This window comes from Ambystoma mexicanum, chromosome 8, assembly GCF_040938575.1.
Source record: "Ambystoma mexicanum isolate Mex_15411 chromosome 8, UKY_AmexF1_1, whole genome shotgun sequence".
Taxonomy (NCBI): Eukaryota; Metazoa; Chordata; class Amphibia; order Caudata; family Ambystomatidae; genus Ambystoma; species Ambystoma mexicanum.
The window spans coordinates 649374345-649399301 of NC_090929.1; the positions used below are offsets into that span (position 1 = coordinate 649374345).

At 50.0% G+C, this 24957-nt stretch overlaps 1 protein-coding gene across 4 annotated transcripts in view; it reads left to right on the plus strand.

Annotated features, from left to right (window-relative positions):
* Positions 1-24957, plus strand: part of CAPZB (capping actin protein of muscle Z-line subunit beta) — a 631298-nt gene that overhangs the window by 601188 nt on the left and 5153 nt on the right. For 2 of the 4 annotated variants that reach the window (XM_069610387.1, XM_069610388.1), the window contains exon 9: positions 16684-16795. The exons of the other annotated variants lie outside the window; for them this stretch is intronic. In XM_069610387.1, the coding sequence (XP_069466488.1) occupies positions 16684-16786 (103 nt within the window). In that variant the 3' untranslated portion in view covers positions 16787-16795. The remainder of the gene's footprint in view (positions 1-16683; positions 16796-24957) is intronic. 4 annotated transcript variants of the gene reach the window in all.

Consider the following 24957-nt stretch of genomic DNA (forward strand, 5'->3'; position numbering starts at 1 on the left):
TTCGATAGATCGCCTCCAGAGGACCTCAAAGCATCTGTGAGGAGGAAGACCAGGCCCAAGGTAGGTGCTCTGTCCTCCTTTGTACCCCGTAAGGGCGAATTCTTCCCTGGGAAGTACCCAAGTGAAAGGGACATCCAAGGTCCTAAAACCAGCAAGAAGACCGAGGCTACTAGAGCTACTGGCCCGGGGGTCACAAGATCCTACTGATCCCACCACTCAGGGGCCGCAAGGCTCTATTACCGGGCCCATGTCGAGGGGGTGCCTGTACGCAGCACTACCGTCTTCATGGCCGAGGGCACTCTGCCTCCCAGGTCTCGACCTGAGGTGCAGGGAAGGGCCCAGTCTTCGCTGTTCAGTGAGCAGGTAAAGACCGGACCTAGCTCAACAATTACCATGCCTCAGACACGTGGTGCAGAGCAAGACAAAATGGCAGTTGGGGCAGACAAAATGGCGGCTCGCCCGTCGCCTTTCCCGCACAGAGATCGGGCAGGGGAGCGTGCATCCAGATAGGATTGGACAAAGCCTGTTAACTGGTCCACATCTTCTCCCTCCACTTCACAGGGGAGGTATGCATCCCCCAGTTTGGCCAGGTAGGGTCCGCCCAGGAAACCGCAGCCTCAGGGCCCGGCCCCTACGCCCTCGGGCACCCCTACCCCTCCTGCTTGCATGGATAGGTTCTTTGAGAAGTTCCTCATGAGATCACCACAGATGGGTACCATCCTAAGGAATGTCATTGGGGACTTGCTCCCTCTGTGACTGCCTCAAGCCGCAACTGGTGTCCAGGCCTTGGTTCCAGCTCTGCCCCTAGCTCCCAAGCCTGCTCCAATCATGGCAGCTCTTCCCCCTCAGGAGCCCCTGGCACTGCCAGTCAGCACGCTACAGCTGCCCCGCCCATTACTCCTTGTACCGCCACTCACCCCCAAATCCGCAGGACATGGCGGCGGATTCAGACGATTAGGAAGATCCGGACACCATCGTCAGCTAAAGCTTTCCATGAGAGGCTGGCGGAGTACCTAGGTATTCCTTAGCCACAGGCGGAGCAACCCAAGGCAGGTGTCCTGGCTTGAGTGCTTACTTCATCCTCCCACGAGAACGGGCATCTCTTCAGAAAGCCGTGGAATCCATAGCCAGAAAGGGTTGGGTTAAGCCATATTCCACCCAGCCTACCAATAAGCGCCTGGATGCCAAATACAGGCAGGCAGAGGGGGATTCCCTCTTATTGTCGGTGCACCCCCAGGCGCATTCTTCTGCTATAGCAGCAGCATCGCTATCTTCCAAACCGCAGTCTTCCTCGACTGCATCTGCTTCTTCACTCCTGGGCAAGGAGGAAAAGCTGTTACAGTTGTTTGGGGGGGAAAGATCTACTCCAATGCCTCGCTCCACCTACGTTAGGCAAATTCTGATGCCATGTTGGCGGCTGTTAATCCAAAATTGTGGCAGGAGATTGCAGACTTCCTTCCAGAGCTGCCTGCCTACAGCCAGGCAGGGTTGGCGTTGTCCAAAATTGTGTCCCAGGATTTAATGGAATCTACGGTGGCCTACATTGACACCTCAGGCACAGCATATGGATCGCCACCGACATGAGGACGATGCTTGGCTGAAAGCCACAAAATTCAACCCAGATGTGCAGGATCGTATCCTCGACCTGCCGTTCGAGTGGGGCTACTTGTTCGACTCAACAGACTAGAAACTAGACAAGAATAATAATAGCTTCCAGACAGCTAAATCCTTGTCTATTCAGACAAAATCCACACCCAAGACCTACAGCCAGGCTCACCAGCGCCTGGACAAGAGTCGGGCCGTTGTAGGCTTTAGAGGCTTCCAGGAGAGAGGGTCAAGGCAACCTGACAAGTCTCCGAGCTAACACAGGTGCATGCAGCACAATGCAGCTCACAAGTGTTTTTTCCAGTCCCCCTCCTCAGAACCAGCCTCCAAGGGAAAGAAGTTATGACCGGTCCATCCGGATCCATGAGTCTCCTGTGTAGGCTTGCTCTACACATACACTCCTGGCGGACAAGGCTTGTGGACCTTTGGATCTGCTCAGTAGTGTTGACTGGCTGCTGGCTAACAATTCCTTTGTTCCTTCCTTCCTCCCCTCCGCAGATTAGGACAGCAACTCCCTTAGCAGAAATTCACTTGCTCGTAGTGAGCCAGGAAGTTCCAGCTTCTCAGCGAGGCAGGGGCTTCTATTCCCAGATATTTCGCCATCCCGAAAAAGAATCAAGCTGGCATGAGAGTTGTGTTGGACCTTTCTTCCTTGAACCTTTCCCTTCCCCTCCAAAAATTCAAGATGGTTACCCCAGCATTCATTGCGGAGAGTTTGTGTGGGAGAGACTGGATGTGCTCCCTGGATCTGAAGGATACTTACCTGCACGTCTCCATTTGGGAACCCCATCGTTTTTTTCTGCGGTTCCAGATCATGGGTGTTCACTTTTTCTACCCTTTGGACTTAACCTCGGCCCAAGGGTCTATTCAAGGCTAATGAATGCAGTGGCAGCTCTACTTGGGGCGCTTTCATGCACACCCTATACAATCTGGGATTTTCTATCAATCTCAAAGTCACAGCTGCTGCCCACTCAGACTGACATTTCTGGGTCTTATATGGAATACGAGGACCAAGAGGATCTTTCCCTCAACGGACAAGATCGCATGAAATCAAAAGCCACAAGGCATTTCCTCTGCAGAGCAATAACGTCAGCCTGGTGGTATCAACACCTACTGGGAAAAATGGAGGCGTGTCTCCTCGCTGTGCCGCATACAAGACTGAAGATGAGGCTGCCGCTTAATTTCTCAGCTTCCTGGAATCAGGAGAAGGGCTCTCGGGCAGAGCCAGTAAGCATACCGCAGCATCTCCACCAGGACCTAGTCTGGTGGGCTACAGACACCAACCTGCTGGTAGGCAGGCCACTCCGGCAGCTGTTAACACAGATCACCATTACCACAGACTCATCCCTAGGGGCTTGGGGGGCTACCCTGGACAACCACCACGTCCATGGAGTATGGACTAGTCTGGAGCAGCTAGAACACATCAACTGGCTCGAGATGATGGCAATATGGCTTGCTCTCAAAGCCTTTCTCCCCATGACCAGCAGCAAATCGGTCTGCATCCACATGTATTACATCAACAAGCTACATCAGCAAGCAGGGTGGTACCAGGTCCCTGCCTCTCTGCAGACTTTCAATTGACATCTGGGAGTGGGCACTGTCAAACAACATTCACTTCTCAGCAGTTCACCTTCCTGGGGAAACCAACCTGGAGGCGGACAGGCTCAGAAGGCTGGGGATGGACAACGATGAATAGCAGTTGAACAATGAAGTCCTCAGGCGATCTTCAGTTGGTGGGGCCACCCTCAGATGGACCTCCTTGCCACCAGTGGCAACAGGAGATGCCCCCAGTTTGCCTCATGGTTGGGACAGGGCAGGTTTTTGTTGGGCAACGCATTGCAAATCCTGTGCAACATGAACGCATGTGCCTTTTTCCCCCACTCCCCTCATTCACAAGGTCATCTGCAGGGCCAGGGAGTCACGGAGCCTTCGGCTCATCTTGATAGCGCCATAGTGGCATGCAAGACCCTGGTTCTCTGAACATCTCTGGCTGTTGCATCCGCCCTCTGTACACCTCGCAGTGAGCCCAGCCCACTTACCCTCGCAGCAAGGGGACCACAGTGGTTCACCCCACTCAGCAGAGGTTAGCCCTTGCAGCTTGGTTCCTGAACAGGTTACCCTGAAGCATCTGCACCAGTCACGGGATAACCGGACTGTCATACAAAGGGCTAGAAGCGACTCCACCAGGAATCGGTGCAAGAGGACGGGGACCAGGTTTTGTAACTGGGCAGAAACAAAGAAGATTAATCCATAAACGTGCTCGTTGGACAATGGTCTGTCTTTCAAGGGGATTGGGTCCTCCGCCGTATTCCATATCTATGACAGTAATCACCACAGCTGTGCTGCTTTGGAAAATCTTTCGGCGTCCTGCATCAATGACGTCGATACGCCGCCCTCGAGGACCTCCGACGTCACTGGATGTTATAAGTAGGACGCACGGCGCCCGTAGCCTCAGTTCCGTTTTTTCCGCGCACGTGTTTGCTTCGGAGATCTCGGCGCGCCCCGCTTCTTGGGAGTTTCTGTTCTTTCGGTTCTTCGAACCTGTTCGTTTGTGAGACGTTTTCGAGATGTCTTCTTCTTGCACCCTGCGTCCGGGCTTCAAGAAGTGTGGGGACTGCGGGTCCAGATGTCGGTGATGGACTTGCACGATGCCTGCCTCGGGGAGGCCCATGACACGGATGATTGTGTCGACTGCCAGTCGCTTACGTCCAAAGCCTTGCGGGAGCGCAAGAATAAACTGTTGGTCGGTAAGGTGTCCAAGCCCCTAGGTCCACGGGGTTTTCGAAAGACGATTCGAGGTGCCACTCTCAGCATAGTCATCGGAAGTCCACTGAGTCTCGGTCCCGGAGTGGGTCCCGCCACTCCTCATCAAGGCACTCCCGGAAGCGCCGTCATCGGTCGCCTTCCTCGTCCGAGGACTCCGCCCGTCGGCAGCCGCTTATCCCACCAAGCATGCGACTCCAGAGGAATGGGCTTCCTTCAGTATGAAAATGCTAGCGATTCTCGAATCGGAGGGCACTGGTCCGTCCGCGCTTCCGAGTGGGGTCAGGCATGATCGGACTAGAGACACCGCTCGTACGCCTTCGGGCTCGGGTGGTCTGCACGATTCGCGAGAACGGTCCCGCTCGGACAAGGGGAATCGTTCTAGTCATGCCCGTTCCAGGTCCCGGTCCTCGACGGGCTCGAGACCGTGTACCTGTGATGTCTGCGAAGAAGTCGACGCCGAGGTCGTCGAGGGACACTCTCAAGGCGCCGCCTCCGAGGAAGTCGTTGACGCCATCGGCGCCCAGGCTGTCGAAGGACACGCTCGGGGCTCTGCCCTCGAGGCCTGTGTCGTCGCTGTCGGCGTCGCATTCGGCATAGACTCCGATTCACTCGACGTCTTTCGAGGCTGTTTCGACGGGGGTACCCCGGGGTACGGTGGAACCCCCTAGAAAGGCTCTGGCCAAGCATGGCTTTGTTCCCCATTCTGTGCCCACTTTCCACCATCTTGAGTACATTTCGGAGGTGGATGAGGGCTCTGATGATGGCATGGTTCCTGATACGGTGCCAGATGAGATTCTCTCGGGACATAGTCAGATTGAGGACCTGCGTCAGTCCCTGCACGACGCCAGTGGTCTGGACACCTCTCTGGAGGTGGAGTTTTGTAGGCCTGAGCCTGGCACTCATGCTGACTCCTCGTACCGGCGCCTTTTGTCCAGGGTCACCGAGTACTTGGGGTGGTCTGCTCCCCCAGAGGACTTTCTTCAGGATGACCTCACGGATATCCTCGACCAAGGTCCACCAACTGACCCGGTACTGCCGTTCCATATGGCTCTACAGAGGAGGGTGGCGGCGGCTTGGACTGCTCCAGAGAGTCTCCTGGCAGTGGGCGAGTCTTTGCTGCGAAAATACTGCCCAGCCAGTAGCGACCCCTGCTACTTGACCAAGCATCCCACTCCGGAGAGTTTGGTGGTGCAGGCGGCTACGGCCCCAGCAAAGCAGGCGTCGTATCCTACCATCCCTCCTGATAGGGACGACAAGCGTTTTGATGGTTTGGCGAAGAAAGTGTTTTCTTCAGGGGGTATGGCTCTTCAAGCTGCCAACTCCATATGTGCCTTGTCACGTTTCACGCACACTCTGTGGAACTGTTTCCTTAGCGGCTGAACATATTCCCGGAGGGGACGAACGGGATGGTTTTCTTGCTATGGTCCAGGATGGCAAGGATGCCATGTGTGAGGCCGTTGAGTCGGGTTTGGACATGGCAGATTGCGTCACCCGGTCAATGGCGGCAAGCACCGTAATACGAAGGTTTGCATGGTTGCGGAAGTCGGGCTTTGCTCCTGATGTGCAGGCCCAGCTCCTCAACATGCCCTTTGATGGCCATCTTTTTGGCAGCAAGGCTGACTAGAGCCTTGAGAGGTTGCAGACCTTCAAAGCTGCAGCGAAGTCGTTGGGCACTGCAGTTCGCCAACCTCTGCCTTTTCATCCTAGGGGACAGCAATGGAGTGTAGGTTCCTTTTCGTTATTACTCATCCTTTGGTAAAGGGAGAGGAGCTGCCAGTCAAAGGGGCCACCGTAGGAGTGCCAGAGGTGGAAAGCAAGGTACTCGAGGTGCCAAGGCCGCTCGGGCAGTTGCCTCTTTGCCCTCAGGCAACGCCGCAGCCGCTTCAGCTCAGTCATGAGGACATGTCCCATGGTTCGCCGATTGGGGGAAGGCTGGTGCAGCATCTTGTCGAATGGCGTGCCTTTACTTCAGATGTGTGGGTTCTGGAGATCATAGCCCACGGCTACTGTCTTCCCTTTCGGCAGAGGCCTTGCGACAATCCACCGGGGAATCTCTCGTTGAAGAGTCCGGATCTGCTCCTTGTGCAGGAGGTTAAAGCCCTGCTAGAGAAAGGCGCCATAGAACTGGTGCCTGTAGCGGAGAGGAACAAGGGATGGTATTCTTCTTATTTTTTGATTTCCAAGAACGACGGGGGATTGAGACCCATCATGGACTGGCGCGGTTTGAACAAACTCCTCAGGAAGAACAATTTCAAGATGGTTACTGTTTCTCTTTTTCAAGTCCTCCAGGCCCTTCAACTTCAGGACTGGTTGGTGTCTCTCGACCTCAAGGACGCTCATTTTCATGTGCCGATCCATCCAAAGCACAAGAAGTACCTGAGGTTCGCGGTTGGCGACTCACACTTTCAGTTTCGGGTCCTGCCGTTCGGAATGACCTCCGCCCCGAGGGTCTTCACCAAGCTCATGGTAGTGGTGGCAGCGCATCTCAGGAAAGGGGGGGGGATTCACATCTACCCCTACCTGGACGATTAGTTGATCAGGGCGCGCTCTCCCGAGCAAGTCCTGGATCATCTGTCCGTCACCTGCCACTCCCTCCACAAGCTGGGCTTCTCCATCAACTTAAAGATGTCCCACTTGACGCCAACTCGGAGGCTCCAGTTCATCGGAGCAATGCTCGACGCGTCCCTGGGGCAGTGTTTTCCTCCCCAGGTGAGGGCTCATCACATTCAGCAGATGGTCCTAAAGTTTAAACATGCCCACAGTCTCCCTGCGTTCGAGTTCTTGAGATTGCTCGGCCTCATGGCATCCTGCATTCTTCTGGTGCCAGAGGCCAGGTTGCGGATTAGATCTTTGCAATGGGCACTCAGGCTCCAGTGGTCTCAGTCCTCCGGCAGGATGGTGGACCCCGTTCAGGTGCCGCCCTCGGTCGCCCAGGACCTTCTGTGGTGGGCTGTCGAAGGCAATCTGATAAAGGGGGCTCCATTTTGGCTACCCTGGCCAGAGGTGACTATCGTCACGGACGCATCCCTCACGGGATGGGGAGCTCATGCCGACGAGTTGACAGTCAGCAGTCGTTGGTCTCCGTCGGAGTCCAGACTCCATATCAATCTGTTGCAGCTGAGGGCCGTCAGGCTTGCCCTGAAGGCTTTTCTGCCGACTGTGCGAGGAAAGAATGTCCTGATCCTGAAGGGCAACACAGTGGCCATGCACTACCTCAACAAAAAGGGTGGGGGGGGTGGCAGGGTCACTCCTCTGTGTAGGGAGGCGATGCAGCTCTGGTTCTGGGCAATCCAGCAGGAAGTTTTGATCTCAGCGGTTCATCTGGCCGGAGACGAAAACGAGACGACGGACGCTCTGAGCAGACAGAGCGCAATCTCTCACGAGTGGGAGTTGGCTCAGGAGATTCTCCTGGAGATCTTCGCCCTTTGGGGGACCCCTCAAGTGGGTCTCTTCGCCTCCAGTGTCAACCGGAAGTGCAAACGGTTCTGCTCGCGGGAATTTCCTCCAAGAGGAGCGTTAGGAGACGCGTTCATGGTGGAGTGGTCATTCCCACTCCTGTACGCGTTTCCTCCAGTCCCTGTCATCCCGCAAGTGCTGCAGAGGTTACCGAGGTTCGGTTCCCGGATGATCCTCATTGTTCCGGCATGGGCCCGGAGGACGTGGTACCCGGACCTTCTCGACTTGTCCATCTGCCCTCCATGTCGTCTTCCCTACCGAGACGATCTGCTCTCACGGGAGGGGGGTCAGGTTCTCCATCCAGAGGTCAGATCCCTCAACCTTCACGCTTGGTTTCTGAAAGGTTGAGGTGTAAGGATTGGGACCTTTCTGAAAACGTGATGGAGGTGTTGCTTTCGGCCAGAAGGCCCGCAACAAAGTACCTGTACCGTTGCCGTTGGAGAAAGTTCTGCGACTGGTACAGGGTTAAAAATGTGGATCCGTTTTCCTGTGACACTCCGTTCCCTTTTTTGCTTTCTTTAGCCCACAGGGGCTTGCAAGTGGGTACTGTTAAAGGTTACCTGGCGGCGCTGTCCATATTTAAGTTAAGCGCTCGTCTGAAGTGTTCTTATTTTAAAATCCCTTTAATTTCTCAGTTTCTAAAAGGGCTCACTAATGTGTTCCCTCCGTCACCTTTCCAGGTGCCCGTTTGGGATTTGAACCTTGTCCTCAAGTTTCTGATGGGTGCTCCATTTGAGCCTTTGCAATCTTGCCCTTTGAGACTGTTAACTCTTAAAACTGTATTTTTGGTTGCGGTCACTTCTGCTCTCAGAATGAGTGAGTTACAAGCACTTTCAGTTAAGCCATCCTTCACTGTATTTCATAAGGACAGGGTTGTCCTTAGAGTTCGTCCATCCTTTCTTCCGAAGGTGGTGTCGGAATTTCATTTAGGCCAGAAGGTTATTCTTCCGGCATTTTATCCTCCTCCCGCATCCTGGTAAGGAAGAGGAGAGGCTCCGTAGGCTGGATCCTAGGAGAGCTTTAAGCTTTTATATTTCACGCATGTCCCGGGTCAGAGTGGACGATCAACTCTTTATTGGTTACGCTGGAAGGCGTTTGGGACAGGCAGTTAAGAAGCAGACTTTGTCTCGCTGGATTATTCTGGCAATTTCGGAATGTTACCGCTTGGCAGGTAAGGACCCGCCGGCCGGCTTGCGGGCCCATTCTAACAGGGATATGGCTGCCTCTACTGCCCTACACTGGGGTGTTCCTATTCGTAACATCTGTGATGCATCCATCTGGGCTTCGGTCCATACTTTTGTACGTCACTACTTTGTCAAGGCGGTCCTTTACTCTGCAATTTGATTGGGCATTCTAAATTTCTGTATTCTAAATTCTTTTCCCACCTCCTTGCGTTGGTACTGCTTTGGGAGTCTGTCATAGTTATGGAATACGTCGGAGCACCCAATCCCCTCGAAGAACAAATTACTCTTACCTGGTAACGTTCTTTCGATGGGATGGTCTGACGACGTATTCCATATCGCTCCCTCCCCGCTACAGAATTTCTTATGCGATTGCAGCTTACGTCTCTGCAAGGCTTTGTGTGGTCAGACTGGCTGAAGACTGGTGCCACACGTTATGGGAAAAAACTACAACTGAGGCTACGGGCGTCGTGCGTGCTACTTATAACATCCAGTGACGTCGGCCGTTGAAGGAGGTCCTTGAGGGCAGCGTATCGACGTCATCGACGCAGGACGCAGAAAGATTTTCTGAAACAGCACAGCTGTGGTGATTATTGTCATAGATGTCGAATATGTCGTCGGACCATCCCATCGAAAGAACGTTACCAGGTAAGAGTAACCTGTTCTTCTCAGCACATCTGGTACATTCAGGCGTGCAAGTAGACACCTGCCATACATATCTGGCAGCCATAGGGGCCTACAAGAACTCCGGTGACGACATCTTTTCATCCTCCAATCTGGTGGTTAAGAGACACCTGGCTAGTCTAACCAGGTTATATCCGCCTTTCAAACGTTCACATCTGGTCTGGGACCTTAACGTTGTGCTGGGCGCCCGGGCGCACAAACCCTTTGAGCCCGTGGTTTACGCGGACATCATGCTGGTTACCATTAAGACGGCCCTAGTGGTGGGCCTCACATCAGCACGCAGTATCAGCGAAATTCAGGCCCTGGTGGCCTCAGAGCCCTATACAACATTTCACTGGGACCAGGTGGTGCATAGAATGCACCCTGCCATTCTTCTTAAGGTTGTTTCCTCCTTTCACCTGAATGAGGAGATAGGGCTCCCAACTTTCTTTGCAGACCCATAAGAGGAGGCTCAGAAGGTATTGCACTGTCTGGATGTCGGGCGTGCCCTAAAATTTAATTTGGACAGGATTAAGAGCTTACGTCGATCGGAAGCCTTGTTGATCACATTTGGAGGTTCAAAACCAGTCTGTCAAGCATAAAAGGCTTCCATAGCGAGGTGGATGGTTATGGCCATCAAGGAGGCGTATGCGGGGCAGCACAGGCCTTTGCCAGTAAACATGAACACACACACTATCAGAGAGAATGTCACGGCTGTCGCTTTCCAACAACCAGTCCCATGGCAGACGGTCAGCAAGACGGCCACGTGGACCATCCCCTCTGCCTTTTGCTAGCACTACTGCTTGGATGCAAGCGCCAGGTCTGACGCAGCGTTTGAAGAGGCAGTTTTGAAGGCCTTGTTTTCTTAGAGGGGCAATTCTACTCCCAGGGGCTGTATTCATTTGTAATCGCCCATACAGTATGGAGGAAAGGGGACGGGACGTATGAGTAATTATAAGTTATTCACCATAGTGACTAACGTACTCCTAGTCCATAGTCCCCTTTCTTCCATACGTCCCACCATCCTCCCCCTTAATAAGCCTGTCACTAACAGTTATAATATTGTTGTGTCAAAAGGGGACTAAGTGGCGACGGTGGGCGGAGTCGGGGCAGTGCATGCACCCCCGCGCGCATCTACATTTAAAGGGAAAGACAGTGGGTTTTTTTGGGTTTTTTTGTTTTTTTTGTTTTTTGGTTCAAAAGGTTGTTTCCAGTCCCTAGCGAGGGACGCCCGTACAGTATGGAGGAAAGGGGACTATGGCCTAGGAGTAAGTGAGTCACTACAGTGAGAAACTTATAATATTTGGCAGGCCCACGACTTGTTCCTGAGGTTCCGAGTGATGGTACTACATTTTCAGTACAAGGTGCTGCTTTTCGGTCTCAACTCAGCCCAGGGGGTGTTCATAAGATTGATCAAGCTGGTAGCGACTTTACTCTGATCAGAGAGGCCCCCATCTATATCCATATCTCGACGACTGGTTGGTCAGGATGTAATCGCCCAAGGGGGTTCGCCAATCTGCCTCCAGGCTTATGGAGACCCAACACAATCTCGGATTTTCCATCCACCACAAGAAATCTCAACTGCAGCCCACACAAACCTTGGTATTCCAGATCGCCCTCCCCCCCCCTTCCTGTGCAGGCTCATCATAGAGATATGGGAGTGGGCCACTGCACACCACATATGGCAGTCGGCAATTAATCTGCCATGGGAGTCCAACCTGGAGGCAGACGGGCTCAGCAGACTCTTGGTGGACAACTACGAGTGGCAGCTAGAGGAACAAGGCCTAGCAGACATCTTCAGGAGATGGGGCTGACCCCACATAGACCTGTTTGCAACAGAGCAGAACCGGAGATGTCAGCAGTACGCATCCTGGCAGGGTCAGGGGCAAAGCTCCCTTGGGGACACGCTACACCTCCCTTGAAGCGAGATGAGGGAATATCCATTTCCCCCCAATGCCCCTCATTCACAAGATTCTCAGCAAAGTCAGAGTCCGCCAACATGAGCCTGATTCTAATGGCTCTGAGGTGGTCTGCGCGGCCCTGTTCTCAGACCTCATACGGCTGGCAGTGCAGGGTCCAGTGAACCTACCGATTCACGAACGAAGGCTCCTCTCAAAGCGGGGTGGGGTGGCCACCCTTCTCCCAAGAAGCTACCCCTAGCGGCCTGGTTCCTCAGCAAGTAACAATGCAGCATCTCCGTCTTTCACAAGACAACCTGGAAATAATTCAGAAAGCGGAAAGCGAGTCCACCGGATGGCAATACAAAATCAAATGGACCAGATTGTGCCCCTGGGTGAAGGATACAGGGATATAGACCCTCTGGGATATGGACCCTCTAGATCAGGTGCCATCTTTCTCAGCGCACTGTGTGTTCAGGGGTACAGGTGGAGACATGCCAGACTTACCTGGCCGCCATTGGCGCTTACAGAAATTCTCCTCAACCCGGTAGTCAAGACATCTGGCGGGGCTGACTAGGCTATATCCTCCTACCAAAAGACTGCATCCGGTGTGGGACCTCAATCTGGCACTTGCAGCACTGTCGCATAGGCACTTTGAGCCCATGGCATCGGTAAACATAAATCTGGTCATGTTCAAAACGGTGGTCGATCAAAATACCGAAAATAAAATCTCGAATTACAAAAAGCACGAATTAAAAATCTCGGGGAAAAAAATATCGACTTTTTTATTTATTTATTTGTTTTTGGGGTCAGGTAAGTAAAAAAAAGGGTTAAGATAAAAAAATGAAAAAAGGGGGGTTGTGGGGGGAACCCCCCCCTTTTGAAAAAAAACGCATTGAAAAAAAAATCTTTTTTTTTTTTTTTTTTCGAGATTTTTAATTCGTGCTTTTTTTCGAGATTTTGACTATAAACCGTTCAAAACAGCCCTGCTGGTGGGGTCTTACCTCAGCTAGAAATGTGAGAGAAATTCAGGCCCTGATGGCCACAGAACCATATACCATGTTCCATCGAGACAAAGTGGTGCTTTTCACCCATCCGGCATTTCTTCCGAAGAATTCCACTTGAATGAAGTTGTGTTGCCAACATTTTTTCCTAACTTTAAGGACGTAGCAGAGACAGTGTTGCACTGTCTGGACAGTAGAAGAGCCCTGAAATTCTATCTAGACCAGACCAAAGAGTCCTCTAAGGCCTCATAGCCAGGAGGATGGTCGCAGCCATTCAGGAGGCCTATAAATCTCAGCAGAAGGAAGTCCCATGAAACGTATATGCTCATGAAGTTAAAGTCAAAGCGACGGCGGTTGCCTTCGAGGCATGTGCCATGGCAAACAATTAGCAGAGCAGCTACGGAGGCCACTTCATCGACCTTCTGCAAGCATTGCTGCCTGGATAGCAGCGCAAGATCTGGCGCAGCATTCAGGTAAGCTGTCCTGAGTTACCGATTTTCTTCGGAAGCAAAGTATCACACCTCCCTTGGGCATCATTCACTGGTAATCGCCCATGCAGTATGGAGAAAAGGGGGCGGGACGTAGGAGTAATTATAAGTTACTCACCGTAGTGACTAACTTAGTCCTAGTCCAAAGTCCCCTTTCCTCCATACATCCGTCCCGTCCTTCCTCCTCCCAGCCCCCATTAATAAGATACATAATTTAGCAGGTTAATCCGGTTGACTCATCAAAGGGGATTGAGGCGTGGCGCCCGAGTCAAGGGAGCGCATGCTCCCAGGGCCACGCCCCACATGCCTACATTTAAAGGGGTATGGATATTTTGAATAGCTCCAGCACGGCTGCAGCAGATCTGGTACTCTGACCTATTCAGTCTGTTAGTAGCACTGTGCATCAAGCTTCCCCCTCTTCCAGACCTCCTGTTCAGGTGCTGTTCTGCATCCTGGCCCAGCATCCGTGAAGTTTACGTCCTGACTCCTTCAGAGTGGGGAATTTGGACACTTTCAGATACCCTTGGAATGCTGTAGGATTCTAGCCAAGGCAACAGCTCCGTCAACGGTCCTGCTACAAGCACAAATGGAAGAGGTTTACCATTTGTTATCTATCTCAGCAACGTAACCCTCAATGTATTAAGGCTGCTCAAATCCTACCATACTTACTGCCATTGGCAGGTTCTCTTGGCTATTTCTCTCTACACTCGGACTGCTGGCAAACCTGGTCTTTGGTCATATAGGCTTGTTAAGGAGTTTTTCAAGGGTCTCTTCAGGGCTCACCCCCCCCCCTCAGTTAGAGTACTTGCTTCAGCGTGGGAACTCAACATGGTTCTCTCTATACCGATGGACCCTACTTCTGAGCCTCTGCACCAGGCTTCTTTCAAGTTTCTCTTAGAAGAATGCGCTCTTAGTTGCTATTACGTCAGCTAGGCGTGTTGAACTGCAGACACTTTTTTGCAAACCACCACATTTGACATTTTACCAATCTAGGGTAGCACTGCGCACTAACTCTTCATTCCTGCTGAAGTTTCCTTCAGAATTTCATCAACTAACCCATAAATCTGTGTTCATTGGATCTCCTACCTTGCCGGTGGAGAGCATGTTGCATTCACTGGACATTGCCCATGCATTGAAGTTTTACATTGCACGCACAAAAGACTTTTGTAAGACTTTGCAACTGTTTGTTGCTTTTGGGACTGATCATAAAGGTAAGGCTCTGTCTAAAGCTTCCATCTCCAGTTGGCTATCTGGCTAAATTTCTCTGCGTCACTGGCTTGCGAAAAGGCCTCTGCCAGTTAGAACAAGGGAACATTCCACCGGAGGCATGGCCACTACTAGTGTGTTCCAGTCTGGTGTTCCCCTGCTAGACAGCTTCAGGGCTGCTACTTGGTCTGTCCACACCTTCACAAGATTCCTCTCGCTTGAGGGGAGCGTTCCAGATTTGAGTTGCCATTGCTTTCTTTTAAGCTGTGCGGCCTCCAATGGTTGTGTTGATTGTACTGCTGTTTAATCGTATTCATAAGCATGTGAATCCATGTAAGATCCAATGCCCGAGAAGGAACAAGTTACTTACCTGTAACGCGTTTTCCCACGATTGGTATCTTACATGGATTCACCACATGCGACCCTCCATCCTACCCCTCTATGGCTCTTCATTGGTTCCTACTCGTACAATATTGTCTGCTTTAAAATCTGAAGATGGCTACCAGGGGTGGAGCCAAGGAGGACAAATGTCATTGGTTGTGGCAGTATGACCCAAAGTGATAGCAATGGTCTATATAAGTGACAAGCATTTTTTAGGCTTTAAAGTTACTGATGATTCCCAGCTGGACGATGGGGAATATTCATAAGCATGTGAATCCATGCAAGATGCCAATGCTGGGGAACAGGAGTTACAGGTAAGTAACCTGTTCCATTCTTTGAGCAGTACCACTGATTTTGTATGTTTCATATTCACATGGTTCCCATACAATATATGCAGCGGTTTAAGAAAGTTACTTTTGACCCAGACAAGATTATAGATGTGCAGTAGCATTATTCAGAGCTGGATTGAGGACTTTGCTTCCACATCTTGTCACAATGTGGCAGAGGTATGCTATGCACCTGAATCTATAACTGGTAGCAAGCAGCAAAAATGCTAAATTAAAATAACATCTTACTTCAGTTGAGCAACATGGTCTTCCCACTCGTATTGTAATAAATCTAGGCATAGTAAAACAAGAATTGAGTCAAAGCTACCCTGACCAAGAGCATGACATAGGGTCACCGAGGTTTGCAGTGGAACTAGATCGCTGCTAGCTCAAATAGACAAAAAAAATCCTGAAGAGGTGATGGTAACAAAAACAGTTTTTTATTTTTTTATTTTACACTAACAAAGAAAACAAAACCAACATTTTTACAGACTGTGCCGTGGCGCTGAAGGTATGCATATTTGTGGGTTAGTATGCAAGGTGAAACAAAAACAGTTTTTTACATATGTTTTAAATAAGACATTTAGCCTTGTCGACACACTATTTTGTGTTTCTGGTTCGGTTTGAATTACTGGTCGCTGTGGCTGCAGAGATGGAACAGCGTGGATACACCAGATACCGAACAGCCTTCAGGACAGTTTGATCAAGTCAGGTAAGTAGTGAGGTCCGTCGGCGTGTTGGGTTACAGGGGACTGGTTAGTGCAATGAAAGAGGTGTCTGGAAGATTGAAAAACTGCAAAGGAAGGTGACCTACCATATACAAGTTTAGTGGCGCCTTGGTCAAGTACTTGAGTCCAGGAAGTTGGACTGTAAGGCTGTCTGCAGAAGTCAGAGGCCTGGAACTAAGTGGGTAAAAGAAATACATCTTTAGCATCTTGATATAGATGTGGACTATGACGTCGCGATCGGACACAGTGCTATTAAGAGGTGAAAACCTGCTACGGTGAGGGGGTGTCTGTCCGTTTTAAGCCGTGACGGTCTGCTGCGCAGTCTGTAAACATTTTGGTTTTGTTTTCTTTGTTAGTGTAAAATAAAAAAAAACTGTTTTTGTTACTATCACCTCTTCAGGTGTTTTTTTGTCTATTTGAGCTAGCAGCGATCTAGCTCCACTGCAAACCTCGGTGACCCTATGTCATGCTCTTGGTCAGGGTAGCTTTGACTCAATTCTTGTTTTACTATACCTATTACCCTCCTGAGTCAAGCCCCCACACAAAAAAGAGGGTTCACCCACCTTTCTCTCATAAATCTAGGCATGACATCATGCTCTTTCTGTTGGTTTATTTTTATCACTTCTTAGTCACCATCTGTACTTTTCGTACAAAAGGAGGAGAGGGTGAACAGAAGAATTAATCTGTGAAAATATTCTTGCATTTATTTCAGAGAGATCGTCTCTGAAATAATAGCCCTGCTTGTTTTAGGACCATCATTCATCCTCACTAACTAGATCATTCTTTAATTCTACCCGTCTTGGCTCTGCATTACTTGAATAACCGCTCTTTAGTTGCAGGATGTTTCCTTGTATCTCTTATAGATGCTGCTGTGTTCTGGCTTTCTCAGCAATGGCGGGCTCTAGAATGCCATCTGTCTGCTGAACTCTTGCTGTTTCCTCCTGTTCTGTCCTTCACTTCTCTCCCACCTACTCTCTGTAGATCAATTGATGCCATACCCGACAATCAAAAGTATAAGCAGTTGCAGCGGGAGCTGTCGCAAGTGCTGACGCAGCGGCAGATCTACATCCAACCTGATAACTAACTGTTGGAGGTAACCCATGCTCACCAGGACTGGGTGTGCCTAACCTTTAACCTCTGCATGGTCTTGCCAGGTCCCAATTCACAACTGAACTATGGGGCTAGTGTTCACCTGGTTTTCTGTTTGCATTAAGTTGGAACTAACTTTTGATGTTAAATGTGCAATAAACACAGCTGTGGGCTCCCTCTGTGGCATTGCTGTTGGGCTCTGGCTCCATGTTTGCTAGTGCAACAAAGCTCCGACTCAATGTTGTGGCACTGGAGCCTGGACACTGACTTCCATCAGCAAGTAAAATAAGCTCTGGCTCCTGCATGGCCGTACAATGTGGCCCCTGGATCCCTGTGTAGCAGAGCTCTGGCTTTCTGTACAGAGGTTCAGCATGGCCCCTGCTCTGTGTGGTAATGCAGAAGTGATGTCTGTGTGATTATGCAACTGCACCAAAGACTTGTGCATGATCACATTTTTCTGTGTATTAAAAAAAGACATGGTTTTAGGTTTACAACTTTGGGGAGGATAAGGGTTGGGGCGGAGGGTTCACAGTTTTACCCTTTTGGCTTGCACGTTTCTTTGCACACTTTCTACAATGATTTTTACTTAAATGCCTTGTTTCTAAATGTTAATATTGTCGCAAATAAATGTTAACGGTATGAGCCTTAATTAAGTGATTATGTAAACCTGCTGAAGTGGCATTGATGGAGATGGAGATGGAATTGAGAGTAGGACTATTTTGATACCTTCAGGGATATGCAAGTCATTACCTGTAGATGTGATGGACTTGTTAAGAGTAAAATTGCATGAACCCTGGTCTTGAATTAGGGGTGCTGTTACATGGGTTAGTTTTGCACACATGGTGTGTTGGTCTTCTGATTGGCTTAGGAATCTGTGAATGAGTCATTGTTTAGTTTAAGGCTCCCTCTGGGTTTTGGTCCGGACACATGGTGTTTGGATCCTGGGGTTGGATTTGAGAATATGGTGTATGGTTGCTGAACTTGGGTTAAAATGTCTGGGTGCTTGGGATGGATTATGAAAGGTGGTGCTTTGTTGACTAGGTTAAGCTTAGACCTATGCATGAGTTCGGTTAGGACCCATTGTATGTGGATGGTTTGAAACCTGCATTTAAACAATGTTTCAGATAGTGATGTATTGCTGGTGTTGGGCACATATTGTGTTGGTGTTTGGTTTTATGTTGGGTCTTGTAATGCGGTAGGGGAAGTGGTGCATGTGTTGAGGACAGTAACAGTGGTTGAATATATTTCTGGATAGCCTCAAATGTGTTTGAGCATCCAAGCATAGTGAGTAGGCCAACCAAACCAACCAGGAGTGTTTTGTTTTTGGGGCGAGGAGGGGGTGTGGAGCACACCATCAATTAACTGTATATATTGAAATTAAACATTTTACTAAAAAGATTTTTAAAACCATTGGGTGAAAATCATCCAACTTGCAATGTGTTCTATAAGGTAACATTTTCAAAAATCTAGTAGCTGCTAGCTCACTGACATTACAAAGGGGCATTCTACACCTCATGTTCATGCCTGTACCCACATATTCCAGTATTGTCGATGTCACTGTTAACCATTTTTATGCTGCCTTGGCCCAATATATACTTGGTGCATTTTAAACATAATCATATGCATCCACTGTCGCAAAAATACCAGAATTGCTCTTGATGTTCTTTTAACCAGTACCCAATATATGCCAGGATTGCTATTGAAAGTAATTTCGATGGTAACAGTTCCCCACATTTATGCACACACAGAAATGCACAGTAGACACACACCTTCACACAAGGTTCTGCATGCAGTCTTTTACATTTTTTGAAAAATGTTTTTACTGCCTGGTCCCTTGGTTCTACTCCTGCTAATCTGCTCCCCGTGGCCTGTGCAGCAACAGGAAGCCGGGAGGGATGTTGATTCACACTCCCCTAGTTAAGTCCCGCCTCCACACGGCCCACAGAAGAACATAAGGGAAGGCATCTAATTAGATGCCCACCTGCAGTTCATGCTCACTTGATTCCCTAATGTTTGCAGGAATAGACACTGCAGGCTTCTGTCTGGGAGAGAACTCCAATTGAGGTTCAAGACCACTGACACTGCAAGCATTAGGTGATTAGTCTATCGTGGAGTGCTGTGCATGACACAAATAATGGCCTGTACATAATGCGCCCCAATGCTTATACATCAACTGCCATTGCATGCAGAATTTAAGGTAACGGATTGCAATATTATATGTACTTAAAATCCTGAACTGGCTGATTATTTCACACGTGATATGGGAAGCTTGAGGTGCTTCTAAACTGTCCGATGGATTATACTACTTTCAAGACGTGGACACACACAAGTGCTCTGCTTGTAGTAGTTGGACAGATTTAGAAATTGTAATTGAGAAGCAAAGTTGTGCAAGGGTTGAGGAGTGTTTTTTTAAGGGTTGAGGAGAGCTTGGAAAACGGATGGGCCATGAGCATGCTTATAGCCAAATAGAGCTGCGACTTCAGACAGAAAAGAACAGTCCCTCCCCTGCTGTTGAATTGTCAGCTGTTGGCCCCATACAAAAAGTTGCCTTTCAGAAACCGATTGCTGAAAATAAGTACTTACCACCCATCTTGAGATTCTAGCATGCCACTTCACTCCCTTCTGGATGACTCCCCCAACAGTAGCAGCATCAACTGGCCAAAAAAGTGATTCTTGAACCCCTTTACATAAATGAGTGTTGCAATCATATCTGTGATGTGAAGATCAAACAAAGCTATCCGAATCAAGCACTTAAACCATGGACAGGTTGTACTGCTACACTCACACACACCTTCAGTCTCACCCACACCCCTTCTGCTCTCCCTTCAAGATTTTCTTTAGTTTCGTTGTAGCTTTGTACACAACGCCCTTGTGTAAACTCGCTCCCTAGCACATGCCACAGCTGTCTGTCATGGACCCGTATAGGTACTGTCACGTCTGTCCTGCTTCGAACCCAGGAGGTGCATGTTCATACCTGATGCATTGCTTGTCTCACCTTGATCCTACCCAACAACCCTTTCCTTAATTTTAGTGACTTGGCTTGAACAACCAAGGCACCAAACTCAGACTATTTAAATAATGAAAGCTGACCAGTCACCATTGATTAATTTCTCAGGTGATTGTGGGGCCGACAGAATTGTGTACTCCAGAATTACCACACTTTTCCGTGTTCAGGGAGTTACCTTGCAGTCCTTGAGCAATGGCATTTCTTTGACCTTCATGGTTCTTAACCTACACAGTATGTAGGCAGAATCCCTCCTTTCTGATGCTTGTTAATCTTCTTAGAATCACATGCTGTGCATATGGTCCAACATCCAGTGGTAACCGTGGAGTATTGCATCTTGTCTTTCGGGGACCCAAAGGGGTACGTCGGCATAGGCGTTGTCTGTAACACTATCCCTATCGTGACGTGTGTAGTACCCAAAATCCCTCACGCTCCCAGGTCCCTCAGATTGTTTTTTTCAGCCCAGATAACTGGTCGCCCTACAGCGGAGCTCTTACTAGAGACATTGTTTATCTTTACCGAATTTCGGTTTAATGCCCCGTTAAATCACTTTGCCTAATAACATCTTCGACGAAGACTACGGGGGAATAGTCTACGGCTGTGGTCTCGGCGCCTACGATCCGGCGGCTGGATTTCCACGTGGTCGGGCCCTCTGGCTGACCTATACAGTAGGGAGAGTGGGTTCGGGGTGGCCATATTGTTATGTCTTTCCTCCTTGCCACTTCTTTCCCTTTCGGTCTGGTCATCCTTCCCTTTTGCTATGGAAAGGACTCCTTTTAGATTCTGCCCTAAGTGTGGGGTCAGATATCCTTGGAAGGACGAGCACAGGACGTGTATCGCCTGTCTTCCCCCTAGAGCACGACGAAAAGCGGTGTTCAGCGTGCAAGTTCCTTAAGCCTAAAACCCTTAAGGAACGCTGTGTAAAGCGGTGTGCCGCGTACGGCATGTCGCGCGTGGAGCCTCCCTCCCCTACCGCAACACCAGCCGAAAGTGACGGGGCTACTTCGGATGACCAAACGTCCAATGCGGATGTTATAGACCTTGAGGTGGACACTTGTAGGTCCGCCACGCCCGTCCCTTCCAGGCTCGACTCTGGTCTTGCTACAGGGACTAAACCCGGCGACAAGGGCATACATAAACATCGCACTTAACACACAACCCCTACGCCATCTTCGACGCCTTCGTCGAAAAAGGCGAAAGCGCCAACTGGTCTGTCGAAAATTTCGACGGTTCCCTCAGATCGTATAGATCCAAAGCCTTCCCCGCATCCGCAACAGCGCATGATGACTGGGCAAACAAAAATGAATAAGGGCGCTACTCCCCAATCTACACCGAAGTTTTAGAGTCCGAAACTTTGACGATTTCCAAGGCCTCAATAGGCCGGAAAGTTACGACTAGGCCTCTACCCGGCACTCCGACCGCTGGGCCTTCTGGTGCCGCGGATGGCGTTTCGGCTACCGCTACATCATAGGAGGCTTTGTTTCACGACGATTTGGTTACTATCCGGAAGAGCATCGGTAGGATCACAGCGGCGGTGGGCCTTATCCCGGTCACGCAGAAAGTTATGGGCCAGGCCGCGGAACATTTTTCGGCAGACTTGGGCCGCGATTCCGATGACTCTTACGTGGATAGTCAAGAGCCTCTCTGACACCCTGAGAAGTTCCTCTCGACGCTAAAGGGCGGAGAACATTGTTTCTCCCCACCTAGTCCCTTTTAGGTCCTCGAAATGGACTACGGAAAAGTTCGAGGGAAGTATGGATCGGCTGGAGCGGATTATCGGTTCTGCTGACCAGCCTCTGCCGAAAAAGGCTTGTGTAGACCCTAACCTTCAAATACAAGATGTTCACCCTAAGGTTTTCCAACAGGAAGACGTGGCCCACATGGACACATGCAGGGACATCTATACTGAAGAAGAGGAATCCTCTTTTCTCAAATTATGAAGATCAACAAGAGACGACGGAGAACTGGGCGGAAACCCAGCAAGAAGGACAGGATCCTTGGTCACATCAAGATCAGGACACTGATATTTTGTGCATGGATTCTCCTCCTTCCACTCCGGCTCGCCTGGCCTCCCCTGTGGATGACCAAATGGCTTTCAACACATGTTGAAAAAAGCAGCAGAATTCTTCAAAATTGCCACTCAAGAGACTTTGCCTGAGCAGGATTTTGTGGAGGACATTATTAAGGAAAAACCTTCAGCAAGTCAATCCATTCCCCTCAACTCTGTTAAGAGGCGGATAGCTCCATCTTTAGTCACACCTGCCCAGACAAGGGCCGTGAACCCGAGAGTCAAAAAATTATTTCGGCCTTCTCCTTCCATCCATCTATATATCAAGGGGCATGCCATCCCGGACTCACTGGTGGTGACCACTACTCGTAAGAGGGCAGGGGTACCCCTTGCCACTGGAGAATCACCTCCGGATAAGGAGTCTAAACGATTGTATGCCCTAGGCAAACGTGTCACGTCAGCAGCTGAATAACCATTCGGGTTGCTAATAAGACTACGCTATTAGCAAGCTATGCTGATGCCCAATGGAACCTGCTCCAAGAAGGCCTTCAGGTGGTCCCGGAACCGGCCAGGACCAAGCTTCTTGCCATTGTTGCAGAAGGAAAACTGGTTAACCAGAATGTGGCTAAAAAAAATCCTGGATACTGCGGAAACATCTGGCAGATCCCTTGCACAAGGGATCTTCTGAAGAAGAGACACGCATGACTGCGTACATCTGGGTTTAAACCTGAAACTCAGGCCTCCCTCATTAATATGCCCATCGAAGAGTCAAACCTCTTTGGGAAAGCAGTTGATGAAGCGTTGGAAACAGCCAAGAAGCAGCATGAGACCTTAAAGTCTCTGCAACAAATTACACAAAAACCCTCTTCCCAGAGGCGTAATAACTCTTGTGCCGGTCAAAAAAACTACGGCACGGGCAGCTTCAACAATAACCAAACATCTGGAAGCCCCGCTTACTATCCTTCAAGGAGTCAGAAACGCGGCAAGGGTAGAGGCAGAGGCCCTAATCACAGAGGTGCCACGGCCTAGGGTCAGAAATGACGACCAAGTCCCGGTCCCCTCCCATGCCTCCCCGGTCTGGGGGGCCATTAACATCTTTCCTCAAGGCATGGGAGGGGATAACTTCCGACCAGTGGGACTTAAAGACGGTCGCCCACGGTTATTGCGTGGAATTCTCCCAACCTCCACAGTTCAGACCGCCGCGCTCACAGCGCCTTTCACTGGACCATCTAAACATCCTGATTCAAGAGGTGGAAGCACTGCTGGGAAAGGACGCCATAGATGCCATCCCTAGTCTTCAGGTAAACAAGGGTATTTATTCAGTGTGCTTCCTTGTACCCAAAAAGGATCTCGGTATGCGTCCTGTTCTAGATCTGCACCCAGCGAATAAGTTCATAAAACCCCAGAAGTTTTGCATGGTAACACTACAAGAAGTGATCCCATTGCTGAAACGGGGGGACTTCATGGCAACATTGGATATGAAAGATGCATACTTTCATATTTCAATGTTGCCAGCGCACAGAAAATACCTAAGGTTCATGATCCAGGACAAACACTACCAGTTCAAAGTACTCCCCTTCGGCATCGCCTCAGCGCCAAGGGTGTTTACCAAAGTCCTGCCAGTGGCACAGCACACCTGCGCAGACCATCAATCCCAGTTTACCCTTACCTCGACGACTGACTCATTACGGGGGACTCGTTCGACGCTTGTTTTTCGAACACCCAGTAGATCTCCTCTTCAGCCTGGGCTTTTCAGTCAACGAAAAGAAGTCCAGCCTAGTCCCCAGCCAAGTAAAACAATTTCTGGGGGCACTAATTCGGACGGAAGACTGTCTTGTCTTCCCCTCCAGCGAGAGGGTTCAGAATATGCTCTGATTCCTCAATATGTAGCCAGTCGAGAGGTGACGGTACGTAAAGCCATGCGGTTGCTAGGGATGATGGCGTCATGTATATACTTGGTTCCCCACATGCGGATGTGCATGCGTCCCATGCAAGAGTGGCTCAACAGCCAGTGGTGTCAGGCCAGCGCACAATGTGAAGATCTGCAGTGCTGGTGGAGCGAAAACCTCCTGAAGGGGAAAACCTTCACCACCCCTGCAGTGGAAGCCAATCTCACGACAGACGCATCTCACAGGGTGGGGGGGCTCACCTGCTTCAGCAGACAGCACACGTAGTGTGGTCCCCTCAAGTAGCGTCCAATCATATAAACTTACTGGAGCTATTAGCAGTGTTCTAAGCATTGAAAGCCTTTCAGGTACAACTGCAAGGGAAGATGGTCCTGATCTTAACCAACAGCACTACAGCAATGTATTACCTGAACAAACAGGGGGCACTCGCTCTCCAGGGCTATCCAAGCTGTCCCAAAACATTTGGATATGGGCTCTCAAACACAAGATGTTTTTGTTGTGCCAACATGTTCCAGGGGAACTCAATCTTCTAGCAGATGTACTTAGCAGAGATGTTCCTCTGCCAGAAAAATACGAATGGCGACTGCACGAAGACATTTTATCCAGCGTCTTCGTAGAATGGGGGTTCCCAGAGATCGACCTGTTCGCTATTCAGGAGAACGCCCAATGCCAAGACTACGCCTCCAGGTACCCCCAGAACTGGTCCAAGGGGAACGGTCTCTGGATAACTTGGTCTGGGAAATTTGTCTACGCTTTTCCCCCCCGACTCCCCTTCTCAACAAGATAGTGCACAAGATGCGCCAGGAACCAGTTACCATGATACTAGTGGCCCCCATGTGGGCCCGCCAACCCTGGTTCGCTCACCTGATGGAAATTTCCCTCTCCCTACCAGTCAAGCTGCCCTGCCTGTACAACATGTTGTCTCAGGACAGGGGGAACCCTACACCTGTGCCCCAAAACCCTGTACTTAGCAGCCTAGCTCCTGAGATTATAGCAATTGGACACTTGCAACTCCCTCAGGGTCATGGACATACTCAGGGAAGCGAGGAAACTTAATACACGTTATTGCTACGCTAGCAAGTGGAAACGTTTAGTCATCTGGTGCAATTCCAAGGGTGTCAATCCTATCGATTGCTCACCCTCACACATTGTGTTGTATCTAACCCACCTGTTGGACTCTGGGTTAGTCTTTAATTCCCTAATGGTTCATCTGGCTGCTTTGTCAGCCTACACCACATCACAGCAAA